Raw genomic sequence first — 18713 nt, forward strand, 5'->3', positions numbered from 1 at the left:
TGGGTCGCCGCCTTGTTGCCGCAGGACGCGACAACGGCGCCTGGGGAAAGAACTCAATTGGCCGCGAGAGGCTTTTGTGGGGGGTGGAGGGGTTGGCGAAAGGCGCTTTGGAAGTGCAGCAAGTTTTTGTGGGTTGAAAGAGGAGGGGGTTGGTGAGAGAGACCAAGATGGAGGTTGGGTTTGACAGGAGGGGGGAGGAATTTGCATTGCCCCCCCCCCAATGGCAATATTTGCAGGAATCTCACATTTTAACCCAGTAAACATATTGCAAACTAAAATAAATGGTGCAATGATGCCTGTGTTCACTGTGTGTGTGCATTTGCAGACACATTGACTGAGAGGTTGCTGGTGCTGCTGGGGGGCGGGGCGAGGGCCAGGTGGGCTGTGCGCGTGCGCGCCGCCCTTTAAATCCCGGCTGACGGTTGGATTGCGCGCGCACGGCGCGGCCTAGCGGTGCAGCTGAAGCCCGGATCTCTCCTGACAGCACCTCGCCTCACCGCCAGCCGGGCCCCGGGGCTCTTCGCTCGCTGGGCCGACGCTTCCTCGTCCGGCTGCCACCATGAGCAAGCGGAAGGCGCCGCAGGAGTCGCTGAACGAGGGCATCACCGACTTCCTCATCGGTGAGAGGGAGGGAGGAGGCCGCGCGGGCGGGGCTCTGTCATAATGGCCGCCCTGCTCTCAGCCCCCCCCCCCCCCGCTGGCTCTGCCCGCCCTCCCACTACACCCACCCCGAGACCTAAACCCCGCCCACACCCTGACCGCCCCCCCCCCACCATGACCGCCCCCCCCCCACCCCACACCCTGACCGTTCTCCCCCCCCCCCCCCACACCCTGACCGCCCCCCCCCCACTCAACACCCTGACCGCACCCCCCCCCCCACACCCTGACCGCCCCCCCACCCTGACCGCCCCCCCCCACCCTGACCACCCCCACCCCACACCCTGACCGCCCCCCCCCACACCCTGACCGCCCCCCCGACCACCCCCCCCACCCCCCCGACCACCCCCCCCACCCCCCCGACCACCCCCGCCCACACCCTGACCGCACCCCCCCGACCACCCCCGCCCACACCCTGACCGCCCCCCCCCACACCCTGACCGCCCCCCCCCACACCCTGACCGCCCCCCCGACCACCCCCCCCACCCCCCCGACCACCCCCCCCACCCCCCCGACCACCCCCGCCCACACCCTGACCGCACCCCCCCGACCACCCCCGCCCACACCCTGACCGCCCCCCCCACCATGACCACCCCCCCCCACACCCTGACCGTTCTCCCCCCCCCACACCCTGACCGCCCCCCCACACCCTGACCGCCCCCCCCCACACCCTGACCGCCCCCCACATCCCCCCGACCACCCCCCCCACCCCCCCGACCACCCCCGCCCACACCCTGACCGCACCCCCCCGACCACCCCCGCCCACACCCTGACCGCACCCTGACCGCCCCCCCCACACACTGACCACCCCGCCCGCACCCTGACCGCCCCCCCCACACACACTGACCACCCCCCCAACCCTGACCACCCCCCCCCCACCCTGACCGCCCCCCCCACACACTGACCACACCCCGACCACCCCCCCCCCCACACCCTGACCGCCCCCCCACCCTGACCACCCCCACCCCACACCCTGACCGTTCTCCCCCCCCCACACCCTGACCGCCCCCCCACCCTGACCACCCCCCCCACACCCTGACCACCCCCCCCACACCCTGACCACCCCCCCCACACCCTGACCACCCCCCCCACACCCTGACCACCCCCCACACCCTGACCACCCCCCACACCCTGACCACCCCCCCCACACCCTGACCACCCCCCACACCCTGACCGTTCTCCCCCCCCCCCCACACCCTGACCGCCCCCCCCACCATGACCACCCCCACCCCACCCTGACCACCCCCCCCCCTGCTGGCTCTGCCCGCCCTCCCACTACACCCACCCCGAGCCCTAAACCCCGCCCACACCCTGACCCCCCCCCCGACCACCCCCCCCACACCCTGACCACCCACACCCTGACCGCCCCCCCCCACACCCTGACCGTCCCCCCCCCACCATGACCACCCCCCATGACCACCCCCCCCACACCCTGACCGCCCCCCCCACCCTGACCGCCCCCCCCACCCTGACCACCCCCCCACACCCTGACCGCCCCCCACACACTGACTGCCCCCCCCACACCCTGACCGCCCCCCCGCCACACCCTGACCGCCCCCCCCACACACTGACCCCCCCCCCACACCCTGACCGCCCCCCCCCACACCCTGACCGCCCCCCCCACCACACCCTGACCGCCCCCCCCCACCCTGACCCCCCCCGCCCTGACCACCCCCCCGCACACCCTGACCGCCCCCCCACACCCTGACCGCCCCCCCCACAACCTGACCGCCCCCCCCACACCCTGACAATCCCTCCCCACACCCTGAGCCTCCCACACCCACACTGACGATCCCCCCTGAACTCCTCCCCACACTCTGACCCACCCACTCACACCCTGACCACCCCCCCCCAAACAAATTGACGCCCCCCCTGCTCCACAGCCTGACCGCCCTGTCCCTCTAACATTAGCCCTGAACCTAATCCCAACCCTGACTCCCAATCAGAACATTAGCCCGGAACACAATCCCAACCCTGTACCCAATTGGCACATTAGCCCGGAACACAATCCCAACCCTGTACCCAATCGGAACATTAGCCCGGAACACAATCCCAACCCTGGACCCAATCTCAACCCCGACTCCCAATCAGAACATTAGCCCGGAACACAATCCCAATCCTGTACCCAATCTCAACCCCGACTCCCATTCTGGACACAGGTCCTAAACCCTTACCCAACCCTACGAAGACTAGCCCGGAACCCAATCCCAACCCTGACTACAAATTCAAATGTTACCCCTGAACCCATTCCCAATTCCGACTCCCAGTCCAAACACGAGTCTAGAACCTCATTCCAAACTTCACACCCAATCCGAACGCTCGTCGTAAACCAAATCCCAACCCTGACGCTCAATCCGAATGCTAGTCCAAAATTGGGAGCCAAAGTTAGGATTGGGTTCAAGGCTAACGTTGGGATCTCAACTCCCAAATCTGACTCCTAATCTTAACATTAGCACTAAAACTAATACCAATTGTGACTCCTAATCCGAATGCTACCTCAGAAGCCAATGTTAACCCTGACTCCCATTCCGAACACTAGTCCTAAACCAAACGCCAACCCTGACTCCCAATATTCACACTAGCCTGAAATAATCCCAAACCTGACCCCCATTCCGAAGGCAAACCATAAACTCAATCCCAGCCTGACCTCAATCCGAAGGTTAGTCATTAACACATCCCAACCCTGACCACAATCCAAACACTAACACTGATCCAATCCTTAACCCTAAATCCAATTCTAACCCCAAACCCAATTCTAAACCTTGCCCCCAAATTAATCCAACCCTGACCACAGTCCAAACATTATCCCAAATCCAAACCTATCCCTGAGCCCACTCCAAACTCTGTCCGTGATCCCAACCCTAGCCCTGAGCCCACTCCAAACTCTGTCCGTGCTCCCAACCCTAGCCCTGAGCCCACTCCAAACTCTGTCCGTGATCCCAACCCTAGCCCTGAGCCCACTCCAAACTCTGTCCGTGATCCCAACCCTAGCCCTGAGCCCACTCCAAACTCTGTCCGTGATCCCAACCCTAGCCTTGAGCCCACTCCAAATTCTGTCCGGGATCCCAACCCTAGCCCTGAGCCCACTCCAAACTCTGTCCGTGATCCCAACCCTAGCCCTGAGCCCACTCCAAACTCTGACCGTGATCCCAACCCTAGCCCTGAGCCCACTCCAAACTCTGTCCGTGATCCCAACCCTAGCCCTGAGCCCACTCCAAACTCTGACCGTGATCCCAACCCTAGCCCTGAGCCCACTCCAAATTCTGTCCGTGATCCCAACCCTAGCCCTGAGCCCACTCCAACCTCTATCCGTGATCCCAACCCTAGCCCTGAGCCCACTCCAAACTCTGACCGTGATCCCAACCCTAGCCCTGAACCCACTCCAAACTCTGTCCGTGATCCCAACCCTAGCCCTGAGCCCACTCCAAACTCTGACCGTGATCCCAACCCTCGCCCTGAGCCCACTCCAAACTCTGTCCGTGATCCCAACCCTAGCCCTGAGCCCACTCCAAACTCTGTCCGTGATCCCAACCCTAGCCCTGAGCCCACTCCAAACTCTGTCCGTGATCCCAACCCTAGCCCTGAGCCCACTCCAACCTCTATCCGTGATCCCAACCCTCGCCCTGAGCCCACTCCAAACTCTGACCGTGATCCCAACCCTAGCCCTGAGCCCACTCCAAACTCTGACCGTGATCCCAACCCTAGCCCTGAGCCCACTCCAAACTCTGTCCGTGATCCCAACCCTAGCCCTGAGCCCACTCCAAACTCTGTCCGTGATCCCAACCCTAGCCCTGAGCCCACTCCAAACTCTGACCGTGATCCCAACCCTAGCCCTGAGCCCACTCCAACCTCTATCCGTGATCCCAACCCTAGCCCTGAGCCCACTCCAAACTCTGACCGTGATCCCAACCCTAGCCCTGAGCCCACTCCAACCTCTATCCGTGATCCCAACCCTAGCCCTGAGCCCACTCCAAATTCTGTCCGTGATCCCAACCCTAGCCCTGAGCCCACTCCAACCTCTATCCGTGATCCCAACCCTAGCCCTGAGCCCACTCCAAACTCTGACCGTGATCCCAACCCTCGCCCTGAGCCCACTCCAAACTCTGACCGTGATCCCAACCCTCGCCCTGAGCCCACTCCAAACTCTGACCGTGAGCCCAACCCTCGCCCTGAGCCCACTCCAACCTCTATCCGTGATCCCAACCCTAGCCCTGAGCCCACTCCAAATTCTGTCCGTGATCCCAACCCTAGCCCTGAGCCCACTCCAACCTCTATCCGCGATCCCAACCCTAGCCCTGAGCCCACTCCAAACTCTGACCGTGATCCCAACCCTCGCCCTGAGCCCACTCCAAACTCTGACCGTGATCCCAACCCTCGCCCTGAGCCCACTCCAAACTTTGACCGTGATCCCAACCCTCGCCCTGAGCCCACTCCATACTCTGACCGTGAGCCCAACCCTAGCCCTGAGCCCACTCCAAACTCTGACCGTGATCCCAACCCTAGCCCTGAGCCCACTCCAACCTCTATCCGTGATCCCAACCCTAGCCCTGAGCCCACTCCAAACTCTGACCGTGATCCCAACCCTAGCCCTGAGCCCACTCCAAACTCTGACCGTGATCCCAACCCTAGCCCTGAGCCCACTCCAAACTCTGTCCGTGATCCCAACCCTAGCCCTGAGCCCACTCCAAACTCTGACCGTGATCCCAACCCTAGCCCTGAGCCCACTCCAAACTCTGTCCGTGATCCCAACCCTAGCCCTGAGCCCACTCCAAACTCTGTCCGTGATCCCAACCCTAGCCCTGAGCCCACTCCAAACTCTGACCGTGATCCCAACCCTAGCCCTGAGCCCACTCCAAACTCTGTCCGTGATCCCAACCCTAGCCCTGAGCCCACTCCAAACTCTGACCGTGATCCCAACCCTAGCCCTGAGCCCACTCCAAACTCTGACCGTGATCCCAACCCTAGCCCTGAGCCCACTCCAACCTCTATCCGTGATCCCAACCCTAGCCCTGAGCCCACTCCAAATTCTGTCCGTGATCCCAACCCTAGCCCTGAGCCCACTCCAAACTCTGACCGTGATCCCAACCCTAGCCCTGAGCCCACTCCAACCTCTATCCGTGATCCCAACCCTAGCCCTGAGCCCACTCCAAACTCTGACCGTGATCCCAACCCTAGCCCTGAGCCCACTCCAAACTCTGTCCGTGATCCCAACCCTCGCCCTGAGCCCACTCCAAACTCTGACCGTGATCCCAACCCTAGGCCTGAGCCCACTCCAAACTCTGTCCGTGATCCCAACCCTCGCCCTGAGCCCACTCCAAACTCTGTCCGTGATCCCAACCCTAGCCCTGAGCCCACTCCAAACTCTGTCCGTGATCCCAACCCTAGCCCTGAGCCCACTCCAAACTCTGTCCGTGAGCCCAACCCTCGCCCTGAGCCCACTCCAACCTCTATCCGTGATCCCAACCCTAGCCCTGAGCCCACTCCAAACTCTGACCGTGATCCCAACCCTAGCCCTGAGCCCACTCCAAACTCTGTCCGTGATCCCAACCCTAGCCCTGAGCCCACTCCAACCTCTATCCGTGATCCCAACCCTAGCCCTGAGCCCACTCCAAACTCTGTCCGTGATCCCAACCCTAGCCCTGAGCCCACTCCAAACTCTGTCCGTGATCCCAACCCTAGCCCTGAGCCCACTCCAAACTCTGACCGTGATCCCAACCCTAGCCCTGAGCCCACTCCAAACTCTGACCGTGATCCCAACCCTAGCCCTGAGCCCACTCCAAACTCTGTCCGTGATCCCAACCCTAGCCCTGAGCCCACTCCAAACTCTGTCCGTGATCCCAACCCTAGCCCTGAGCCCACTCCAACCTCTATCCGTGATCCCAACCCTCGCCCTGAGCCCACTCCAAACTCTGTCCGTGATCCCAACCCTAGCCCTGAGCCCACTCCAAACTCTGTCCGTGATCCCAACCCTAGCCCTGAGCCCACTCCAAACTCTGTCCGTGATCCCAACCCTAGCCCTGAGCCCACTCCAAACTCTGACCGTGATCCCAACCCTAGCCCTGAACCCACTCCAAACTCTGACCGTGATCCTAACCCTAGCCCTGAGCCCACTCCAAATTCTGTCCGTGATCCCAACCCTCGCCCTGAGCCCACTCCAAATTCTGTCCGTGATCCCAACCCTAGCCTTGAGCCCACTCCAAACTCTGACCGTGATCCCAACCCTAGCCCTGAGCCCACTCCAAACTCTGTCCGTGATCCCAACCCTAGCCCTGAGCCCACTCCAAACTCTGACCGTGATCCCAACCCTAGCCCTGAGCCCACTCCAAACTCTGACCGTGATCCCAACCCTAGGCCTGAGCCCACTCCAAACTCTGTCCGTGATCCCAACCCTAGCCCTGAGCCCACTCCAACCTCTATCCGTGATCCCAACCCTAGCCCTGAGCCCACTCCAAATTCTGTCCGTGATCCCAACCCTAGCCCTGAGCCCACTCCAAACTCTGTCCGTGATCCCAACCCTAGCCTTGAGCCCACTCCAACCTCTATACGTGATCCCAACCCTAGCCCTGAGCCCACTCCAACCTCTATCCGTGATCCCAACCCTAGCCCTGAGCCCACTCCAAACTCTGTCCGTGATCCCAACCCTAGCCCTGAGCCCACTCCAAACTCTGACCGTGATCCCAACCCTAGCCCTGAGCCCACTCCAAACTCTGACCGTGATCCCAACCCTAGCCCTGAGCCCACTCCAAACTCTGACCGTGATCCCAACCCTAGCCCTGAGCCCACTCCAAACTCTGACCGTGATCCCAACCCTCGCCCTGAGCCCACTCCAAACTCTGACCGTGATCCCAACCCTAGCCCTGAGCCCACTCCAAACTCTGTCCGTGATCCCAACCCTAGCCCTGAGCCCACTCCAAACTCTGTCCGTGATCCCAACCCTAGCCCTGAGCCCACTCCAAACTCTGACCGTGATCCCAACCCTAGCCCTGTGCCCACTCCAAACTCTGTCCGTGATTCCAACCCTAGCCCTGAGCCCACTCCAAACTCTGTCCGTGATCCCAACCCTAGCCCTGAGCCCACTCCAAACTCTGTCCGTGATCCCAACCCTCGCCCTGAGCCCACTCCAAACTCTGTCCGTGATCCCAACCCTAGTCCTGAGCCCACTCCAAACTCTGACCGTGATCCCAACCCTAGCCCTGAGCCCACTCCAAACTCTGTCCGTGATCCCAACCCTAGTCCTGAGCCCACTCCAAACTCTGACCGTGATCCCAACCCTAGCCCTGAGCCCACTCCAAACTCTGACCGTGATCCCAACCCTAGCCCTGAGCCCACTCCAACCTCTATCCGTGATCCCAACCCTAGCCCTGAGCCCACTCCAAACTCTGTCCGTGATCCCAACCCTAGCCCTGAGCCCACTCCAAACTCTGTCCGTGATCCCAACCCTAGCCTTGAGCCCACTCCAAATTCTGTCCGTGATCCCAACCCTAGCCCTGAGCCCACTCCAAACTCTGTCCGTGATCCCAACCCTAGCCCTGAGCCCACTCCAAACTCTGTCCGTGATCCCAACCCTAGCCCTGAGCCCACTCCAAACTCTGTCCGTGATCCCAACCCTAGCCCTGAGCCCACTCCAAACTCTGTCCGTGATCCCAACCCTAGCCCTGAGCCCACTCCAAACTCTGACCGTGATCCCAACCCTAGCCCTGAGCCCACTCCACACTCTGAACGTGATCCCAACCCTAGCCCTGAGCCCACTCCAAACTCTGTCCGTGATCCCAACCCTAGGCCTGAGCCCACTCCAAACTCTGTCCGTGATCCCAACCCTCGCCCTGAGCCCACTCCAAACTCTGACCGTGATCCCAACCCTAGCCCTGAGCCCACTCCAAACTCTGTCCGTGATCCCAACCCTAGCCCTGAGCCCACTCCAAACTCTGTCCGTGATCCCAACCCTAGCCCTGAGCCCACTCCAAACTCTGTCCGTGATCCCAACCCTAGCCCTGAGCCCACTCCAAACTCTGTCCGTGATCCCAACCCTAGCCCTGAGCCCACTCCAACCTCTGACCGTGATCCCAACCCTAGCCCTGAGCCCACTCCAACCTCTATCCGTGATCCCAACCCTAGCCCTGAGCCCACTCCAAACTCTGTCCGTGATCCCAACCCTAGCCCTGAGCCCACTCCAAACTCTGACCGTGATCCCAACCCTAGCCCTGAGCCCACTCCAAACTCTGACCGTGATCCCAACCCTAGCCCTGAGCCCACTCCAAACTCTGACCGTGATCCCAACCCTAGCCCTGAGCCCACTCCAAACTCTGACCGTGATCCCAACCCTAGCCCTGAGCCCACTCCAAACTCTGACCGTGATCCCAACCCTCGCCCTGAGCCCACTCCAAACTCTGACCGTGATCCCAACCCTAGCCCTGAGCCCACTCCAAACTCTGTCCGTGATCCCAACCCTAGCCCTGAGCCCACTCCAAACTCTGTCCGTGATCCCAACCCTAGCCCTGAGCCCACACCAAACTCTATCCGTGATCCCAACCCTAGGCCTGAGCCCACTCCAAACTCTGTCCGTGATCCCAACCCTCGCCCTGAGCCCACTCCAAACTCTGACCGTGATCCCAACCCTAGCCTTGAGCCCACTCCAACCTCTATCCGTGATCCCAACCCTAGCCCTGAGCCCACTCCAAACTCTGTCCGTGATCCCAACCCTAGCCCTGAGCCCACTCCAAACTCTGACCGTGATCCCAACCCTAGCCCTGAGCCCACTCCAAACTCTGACCGTGATCCCAACCCTAGCACTGAGCCCACTCCAAACTCTGACCGTGATCCCAACCCTAGCCCTGAGCCCACTCCAAACTCTGTCCGTGATCCCAACCCAAGCCCTGAGCCCACTCCAAACTCTGACCGTGATCCCAACCCTAGCCCTGAGCCCACTCCAAACTCTGACCGTGATCCCAACCCTAGGCCTGAGCCCACTCCAAACTCTGACCGTGATCCCAACCCTAGCCCTGAGCCCACTCCAAACTCTGTCCGTGATCCCAACCCTAGCCCTGAGCCCACTCCAAACTCTGACCGTGATCCCAACCCTAGCCCTGAGCCCACTCCAAACTCTGACCGTGATCCCAACCCTAGCCCTGAGCCCACTCCAAACTCTGACCGTGATCCCAACCCTAGCCCTGTGCCCACTCCAAACTCTGACCGTGATCCCAACCCTAGCCCTGAGCCCACTCCAAACTCTGTCCGTGATCCCAACCCTAGCCCTGAGCCCACTCCAACCTCTATCCGTGATCCCAACCCTAGCCCTGAGCCCACTCCAAATTCTGTCCGTGATCCCAACCCTAGCCCTGAGCCCACTCCAAACTCTGACCGTGATCCCAACCCTAGCCCTGAGCCCACTCCAAACTCTGTCCGTGATCCCAACCCTAGCCCTGAGCCCACTCCAAACTCTGTCCGTGATCCCAACCCTAGCCCTGAGCCCACTCCAAACTCTGTCCGTGATCCCAACCCTAGCCCTGAGCCCACTCCAAACTCTGTCCGTGATCCCAACCCTAGCACTGAGCCCACTCCAAACTCTGTCCGTGATCCCAACCCTAGCCCTGAGCCCACTCCAAACTCTGACCGTGATCCCAACCCTAGCCCTGAGCCCACTCCAAACTCTGACCGTGATCCCAACCCTAGCCCTGAGCCCACTCCAAACTCTGTCCGTGATCCCAACCCTAGGCCTGAGCCCACTCCAAACTCTGTCCGTGATCCCAACCCTCGCCCTGAGCCCACTCCAAACTCTGACCGTGATCCCAACCCTAGCCCTGAGCCCACTCCAAACTCTGTCCGTGATCCCAACCCTAGCCCTGAGCCCACTCCAAACTCTGTCCGTGATCCCAACCCTAGCCCTGAGCCCACTCCAAACTCTGTCCGTGATCCCAACCCTAGCCCTGAGCCCACTCCAAACTCTGTCCGTGATCCCAACCCTAGCACTGAGCCCACTCCAAACTCTGTCCGTGATCCCAACCCTAGCCCTGAGCCCACTCCAACCTCTATCCGTGATCCCAACCCTAGCCCTGAGCCCACTCCAAACTCTGTCCGTGATCCCAACCCTAGCCCTGAGCCCACTCCAAACTCTGTCCGTGATTCCAACCCTAGCCCTGAGCCCACTCCAAACTCTGACCGTGATCCCAACCCTAGCCCTGAGCCCACTCCAAACTCTGTCCGTGATCCCAACCCTAGCCCTGAGCCCACTCCAAACTCTGACCGTGATCCCAACCCTAGCCCTGAGCCCACTCCAAACTCTGTCCGTGATCCCAACCCTAGCCCTGAGCCCACTCCAAACTCTGTCCGTGATCCCAACCCTAGCCCTGAGCCCACTCCAACCTCTATCCGTGATCCCAACCCTCGCCCTGAGCCCACTCCAAACTCTGTCCGTGATCCCAACCCTAGCCCTGAGCCCACTCCAAACTCTGTCCGTGATCCCAACCCTAGCCCTGAGTCCACTCCAAACTCTGACCGTGATCCCAACCCTAGCCCTGAGGTCAATTAACGTTTAGATTGGGTTTAGGTCTAATATTTGGATTGTGATCCGGGTTAAGATTAGGTTTAGGGCTAACGTTCTGATTGGGGTCAGGTTACGATTGGGCTTAGGGCTAACGTTCAGATTGGAGTCAGGGTTACGATTAGGTTTACGGCTAATGTTTAGATTGGGGTCAGGGTTAAACATTTTTTAATGTAAATTATGAGTACCCAATTCATTTTTTTCCAATTAAGGAGAAATTTAGTGTGGCCAATCCACCTACCCTGCACATCTTTGGGTTATTGGGCGAGACCCACGCAAACACGGGGAGAATGTGCAAACTCCACATGGACAGTGACACAGAGCGGGATCGAACCTGGGACCTCAGTGCCGTGAGGTAGCAGTGCTAACCACTGTGCCACCGTGCTGCCCTAAGGTTGGGTTTCGGGCTAACATTCAGACTGGGGTCAGGGTTAAGATTGGGTCTAGGGCTAATGATTAGATTGGGATCAGGGTTAAGATTGGGTCGTGGGCTAACGTTTCTGATTGAGGTCAGAATTGGCATGGGGGTTGAATTGGGTTCATTGTTAAGATTGGCCGGGCGTTTGAATTCTTGTCATATGCAGGCTCTCAATTGAACTTCTCAAGCGACTTTTATAGTGGACTCCAGCCGTAGCCCCTCAGCGCCCCATCCCTCGACCCAGCTCAAGATCCTGGGGTGTCAGTCATGGATTCCAAACTCAAGCCCTAACCTGAATCTTGTGATGTGGAGATGCCAGCAGTGCCCCGAAAGCTAGTGTTTGAAACAAACCTGTTGGACTTTAATCTGGTGTTGTAAGACTTCTTACTGAAATCTTGTGGCATTGATCGTGGATCCCAACCCTAACACTGAATCACAATGTACCAAAGTGCAACACAGTGTCATTAGGTATTGTTACGTCGATCTGCTGTCTTGAAAATAGTCACTTTGTTATCGGAATTCTAGTGACAAAATCAGTGTCAATGTCAAACCTTCCAACAGCATCTTGACAAGTCAACATGTCATTTTCTATTTGATTGATCAGCTGTACATTGTATTGCAGCACGGTGGTGTGGGTTAGCACTGATGCCTCACGGCGTCAGAGACCCGGGTTTAATTCCGGCCTCGGGTCACTGTGTGGAGTTTGCACATTCTCCCCATGCCTGTGTGGGTTTCCTCCGGGTGCTCCGGTTTCCTCCCCCAGTCAAAAGATGTGCCGGTTAGGTGGGAGGATCCAGTTGTTGTGGTCCATGTCGGTACCAACAACATAGGCAAGTCTAGGAAAGAGGACCTGTTTAGAGATTATAAAGAGCTAGGATTCAAATTAAAAAAACAGGTCCTCAAGGGTCATAATCTCCGGATTACTGCCCGAGCCACATGCAAATTGGCATAGGGAGGCAAGAATAAGGGAAGTTAACACGTGGCTGAAAGAGTGGTGTGGGAAAGAGGGGTTCCTTTTCATGGGACACTGGCATCAGTTTTGGGACAGGGGGGACCTATACCGTTGGGATGGTCTCCACCTGAACCGAGCTGGGACCAGTGTTCTGGCGAAAAGAGTAAATAGGGTGGTCAATAGGACTTTAAACTAGAGATTGGGGGGGGAAGGGAAAGTCCGGGAACCAAGGGGTGAAGTAATCAGTGGGAAGCGTAGCTGCTTAGGAATACAAAAAAGCACGAAAAGACAGAACTCAGGAGAGGTTACAATAGTCCCCATCTCACAAAATATGACACAGTGTATGAAAAGGCTCAGTAAACCAAGGTCCACCACACTAAGAAAACAAAAAGGGACGGTCAATAGAGAATTAAATGTGCTATATTTAAATGCGCGCAGTGTACGGAACATGTTAGATGAGCTTGTGGCCCAGATTGTGACTGGCAGGTATGATGTAGGCATCACAGAGACGTGGTTGCAGGGGGTTCAGGACTGGCATTTAAGCATCCAGGGATCCACAACCTATCGAAAAGACAGAGAGGTGGGCAGAGGGGGCGGGGTTGTCTTGTTAATTAGGAATGAAATTAAATCAATAGCACTAAACGACATAGGGTCAGATGATGTGGAGTCTGTGTGGGTAGAGTTAAGGAACCACAAAGGCAAAAAAACCATAATGGGAGTTATGTACAGGCCTCCTAACAGTGGTCAGGACCAGGGGCACAAAATGCACCACAAAATAGAAAGGGCATGTCAGAAAGGCAAGGTCACAGTGATCATGGGGGACTTCAATATGCAGGTGGCCTGGGTAAATAATGCTGCCAGTGGACCCAAGAAAGGGAATTCATTGACTGTTTACAGGAGGGCTTTTTGGAACAGCTTGTGATGGAGCCCACGAGGGGACAGGCCATTCTGGACTTAGTGTTTTGTAATGAGCCTGACTTGATAAAAGATCTTAAAGTAAGGGAACACTTAGGAGGCAGTGATCATAATATGGTAGAATTCAGTCTGCAATTTGAAAGAAAGAAGGTAGAATCAGATGTAAAGGTGTTACAGTTAAATAAAGGTAACAACGGGTATGAGGGAGGAACTGACGAAAATCGACTGGGAGCAGAGTCTAGTGGGAAAGACAGTAGAACAGCAATGGCAGGAGTTTCTGGGGGTAATTGAGGACACAGTATAGAGGTTCAACCCAAAGAAAAGAAAGGTTATCAAAGGGGGATGAGGCAGCCATGGCTGACAAAAGAAGTCACGGAATGCATCAAAGCAAAAGAGAAAGCCTATAATGTGGCAAAGAGTAGTGGGAAGTCAGAAGATTGGGAAGGCTACAAAAACAAACCGAGGATAACAAAGAGAGAAATAAGGAAAGAGAGGATCAAATATGAAGGTAGGCTAGCCAGTAACATTAGGAATGATAGTAAAAGTTTCTTTAAATACATTAAAAACAAACGGGTGACAAAAGTAGACATTGGGCCGCTCCAAAATGACGCTGGTAATCTAGTGATGGGAGACAAGGAAATAGCTGAGGAACTAAATAAGTACTTTGCATCAGTCTTCACCGTAGAAGATATGAGTAATATCCCAACAATTCAGGAGAGTCAGGGGGCAGAGTTGTATATGGTAGCCATCACAAAGGAGAAACTAAGAGGTCTAAAAATTGATAAATCTCCGGGCCCAGATGGGCTACACCCTAGAGTTCTAAAGGAGATAGCTGAAGAAACAGTGGAGGCGTTAGTTATGATTTTTCAAAAGTCACTGGAGTCAGGGAAAGTCCCAGAGGATTGGAAAATCGCTGTTGTAACCCCTCTGTTCAAGAAGGGAACAAGAAAAAATATGAAAAATTATAGGCCAATTAGCCTAACCTCGGTTGTTGGCAAGATTCTAGAATCCATCGTTAAGGATGAGATTTCTAAATTCTTGGAAGTGCAGGGTCGGATTAGGACAAGTCAGCATGGATTTAGTAAGGGGAGGCCGTGCCTGACAAACCTGTTAGAGTTCTTTGAAGAGATAACAAATAGGTTAGACCAAGGAGAGCCAATGGATGTTATCTATCTTGACTTCCAAAAGGCCTTTGATAAGGTGCCTCATGGGAGACTGCTGAGTAAAATAAGGGCCCATGGTATTCGAGGCAAGGTACTAACATGGATTGACGATTGGCTGTCAGGCAGAAGGCAGAGAGTTGGGATAAAAGGTTCTTTTTCGGAATGGCAACCGGTGACGAGTGGTGTCCCGCAGGGTTGTGTTGGGGCCACAGCTGTTCTCTTTATATATTAACGATCTAGATGACGGGACTGGGGGCATTCTGGCTAAGTTTGCCGATGATACAAAGATAGGTGGAGGGGCAGGTAGTATTGAGGAGGTGGGGACGCTGCAGAAAGATTTAGACAGTTTAGGAGAGTGGTCCAAGAAATAGCTGACAATTCAACGTGGGCAAGTGCGAGGTCTTGCACTTTGGAAAAAAGAATAGAGGCATGGACTATTTTCTAAACGGTGACAAAATTCATAATGCTGAAGTGCAAAGGGACTTGGGAGTCCTAGTCCAGGATTCTCTAAAGGTAAACTTGCAGGTTGAGTCCGTAATTAAGAAAGCAAATGCAATGTTGTCATTTATCTCAAGAGGCTTGGAATATAAAAGCAGGGATGTACTTCTGAAGCTTTATAAAGCATTAGTTAGGCCCCATTTAGAATACTGTGAGCAATTTTGGGCCCCACACCTCAGGAAGGACATACTGGCACTGGAGCGGGTCCAGCGGAGATTCACACGGATGATCCCAGGAATGGTAGGCCTAACATACGATGAACGTCTGAGGATCCTGGGATTATATTCATTGGAGTTTAGGAGGTTGAGGGGAGATCTAATAGGAACTTACAAGATAATGAATGGCTTAGATAGGGTGGATGTAGGGAAGTTGTTTCCATAGGCAGGGGAGACTAGGACCCGGGGGCACAGCCTTAGAATAAAAGGGAGTCACTTTAGAACAGAGATGAGGAGAAATGTCTTCAGCCAGAGAGTGGTGGGTCTGTGGAATTCATTGCCACAGAGGGCGGTGGAGGCCGGGACGTTGAGTGTCTTTAAGACAGAAGTTGATAAATTCTTGATTTCTCGAGGAATTAAGGGCTATGGAGAGAGAGCGGGTAAATGGAGTTGAAATCAGCCATGATTGAATGGTGGAGTGGACCCGATGGGCCGAATGGCCTTACTTGCGCTCCTATGTCTCATGGTCTTCTGGACCTCCGTGTCCAAAAGGTTCATTGGGAATAGAGGTTTACGGAGGAGTGGGCCTAAATCGGGTGCTCTTTCAAAGGGTCGGTGCAGACTCGATGGGCCGAATGGCCTCCTTCTGCACTGTAGGGGTTCTATTCTGTAACCTAAATAGCGAAATAACTGGTTTGCGGTCACCTAAAGTTTCAGGAGCTCTTGCAGCTGGAAAGGAGAGTCCTGAACCGGAGTCTTTTGGAAGTTGTGCCAACTGGCTGCCCTCCTTTCCTACGTAGCAACAGTCTAAAAGTGCTGAATTGGCAGTGAAGGTTTTTAAGCTGCATTAAGGATGTGAGAGGCTTTTTCTCTGTGTGGCATTAGCAGTAATGCCGATTAGATTTGAATGGGATAACAGTATACATTTTTTAAATGAAATATGTTTGTTTCCACAGTTCTGCAGGAATGGTTAATATTTTGTAATGCGTCCTCACTTTCATTGATCAGAAACTTTCCTTCCTTCCAACCATTGTAGCCAGTCGGATTTGAGTAACCATCAGGCTTTGCAATATTAGGAGTGAAGTTTTCGATCAAAATGCATGAAAAGGACTGAAAACTGATTAAAACACTGGCATTTTTAAGATCTTGTGGAGGCAGCGTGTTTCGCTGTGGTTATTAAATGTTGGACACAACCTTTTGCAAATGTGTGCTTGCTTTATTGTTGAGTCTCTTCAAGCTTTGGGGACAGTGGAAAGAAGAGACACGCAGTGATTCTTGGCATGAACGTACCACAGTGGTTAGCACAGTTGCTTCACAGCTCCAGGGTCCCAGGTTCGATTCCCAGCTCGGGTCACTGTCTGTGCGGAGACGTTCTCCCCGTGTCTGCGTGGGTTTCCTCCGGGTGCTCCGGTTTCCTCTCACTATCCAAAGATGTGCAGATTTGGTGGATTGGCCATACTAAATTGCCCATAGTGTCGAAAATGGTTAGGTGGGGTTCCTGGGTTACGGGGATAGTGTGGGCTTGGATAGGATGCTCTTTCCAAGGGCCAGTGCAGACTCGATGGGCCGAATGGTCTCCTGCCCTGTAAATCCTATGAAATGATTGCATTCTGAGGTGAATCTGAGACCCTTAAAGCTTGAAAGTCGATAACTGCAAGGAGACCTTATTAAAAAAATGGCAAATATTAAACAATGTCAAACAGGAGGCAATGAACGAAAAATGTGGGACTAGTGTGAGGAAAAAAACCCTTCAGGCAAATAGTGACGTGCTCTTTAAAATGATTCAGGTAGGGTAATGGAAACAAAACTTTAGATTTACTGAACAGACATTCAAATGATGCAGTGGGAAATGTAAGTTGTTCTTTATTTTGGGTGGAGAAACTAAAGGTGAGTTGCATGGTTTGGATCTATTGAATTTGAAAATAAATTTGAGATGGTGAGGTTTTTGAGTAATAACTCGCACTTCTGTTTTCGACAGAGCTGGCTAACTTCGAGAGGAATGTGAACCGAGCAATGCACAAGTACAATGCATACAGGTAAGTCCCAGGATAGGCAGGTTGGATACTTGTGAGAATCCAGATACAAGGATTATTTTACCATTATTATTCAATGACTCAGACTTGATGTTGGCTCACTCAATGAGGCTCAGTTCATCACAGTGGTGTCCCCAAATGGGTCCAGTGCACAGAGTATTCTTGGCACACATTGTGGAGAGATATCACCAAGCTTGCCTCGGCAATATCCTGCCAATCCACTGGCAGGATGGGCATATCAATGTGAGCGTCCTCTCCCAGGCCAATATCCCCAGTATTGGGACACTGGTCACCCTCGACCAGCTGCAATGGGACGGGCCACATTACCTGATGGCCGACACGAGACTCCCGCAACAAGTGCTCTCCTCTGAGCTCTGCAATGGCAAGCGATCACAGGAGGGCAGAGGAAATGCTACAAGTGGGTGGCACGATGGCGCAGTGGTTAGCACTGCTGCCTCACGTCGCCGAGGACCCGGGTTCGATCCCAGCTCTGGGTCACTGTCCGTGGGGAGTTTGCACATTCTCCCCGTGTCTGCGTGGGTCTCACCCTCACAATCCCAAAAGATGTGCAGGTTAGGCGGATTGGCCACGCTAAATTGCTCCTTAATTGGAAAATATATATAATTGGGTACTCTAAATTTAAAAAATAAAAGGAAATGCTCCAAGGACCTCTCTAAGTAAATGCAGCATCCCCATCGACACGTGGGAATCGTTTGTCTTAGAATGCACAAATTGGAGAAAAAACATCTGCGAAGGCGCCAATCACCTCGAGTGTCGTACGGTGGAGCACGTGGAGGAGAAACCTAAACAGCGGAAGGAGGGTGCAGAATCCAGAGCCTCCCACCCACCTCATCAAACAGCACCTGCCAAACCTGTGGCAGGGTCTGTACATCCAGGATCGGACTATGCAGCCACCACAGAACCCACCTCCCCAGAGTGGAAACAAGGTATCCTCGACACTGAGGACTGCCCAAGAAGAAGAGTGTCTCAGTCTTTTAGTAATGACTTGGACACAAGCTGCAGATACCAATGTGGGCAGTGTGTAAGCAGATTGAATACAGGTGGAGAGTCACGCCGTGAATGGAAGTACAGGGTTCATTCCCATTTTACCCGTCTTCTGAGACTCCTTTAGTAATAGAAAATCCAGGTAAAACACTTGCAAAGCAATGTTAGATGGTGACTTTCTGTCCACTAAATATACATTGTTACGGGACGCAAAATAGTTCTTGCCAGTACTAGTTTTCCTTTTTATTCTCTTCTGGTAGGAAAGCAGCTTCAGTCATTGCAAAGTACCCAACCAAGATCAAGAGCGGTGCAGAAGCTAAAAAGCTGGTAAGCACTTTCATCGCTGAAACCATTTTTTAAAATAACTTTTAAAAATGATT

At 55.1% G+C, this 18713-nt stretch overlaps 1 protein-coding gene across 1 annotated transcript in view; it reads left to right on the plus strand.

The window, feature by feature from the left end:
* The first annotated feature begins 424 nt into the window (after window positions 1-424).
* polb (polymerase (DNA directed), beta) overlaps window positions 425-18713 on the plus strand; it is a 142654-nt gene continuing 124365 nt past the window's right edge. Inside the window, exons 1-3 of the mRNA XM_072485968.1 lie at window positions 425-620; window positions 17274-17331; window positions 18594-18660. Coding sequence (XP_072342069.1) covers window positions 560-620; window positions 17274-17331; window positions 18594-18660 — 186 coding nt within the window. The 5' untranslated portion in view covers window positions 425-559. The remainder of the gene's footprint in view (window positions 621-17273; window positions 17332-18593; window positions 18661-18713) is intronic.

The sequence above is a fragment of the Scyliorhinus torazame genome, chromosome 20, assembly GCF_047496885.1.
Source record: "Scyliorhinus torazame isolate Kashiwa2021f chromosome 20, sScyTor2.1, whole genome shotgun sequence".
NCBI classification, from domain to species: Eukaryota; Metazoa; Chordata; class Chondrichthyes; order Carcharhiniformes; family Scyliorhinidae; genus Scyliorhinus; species Scyliorhinus torazame.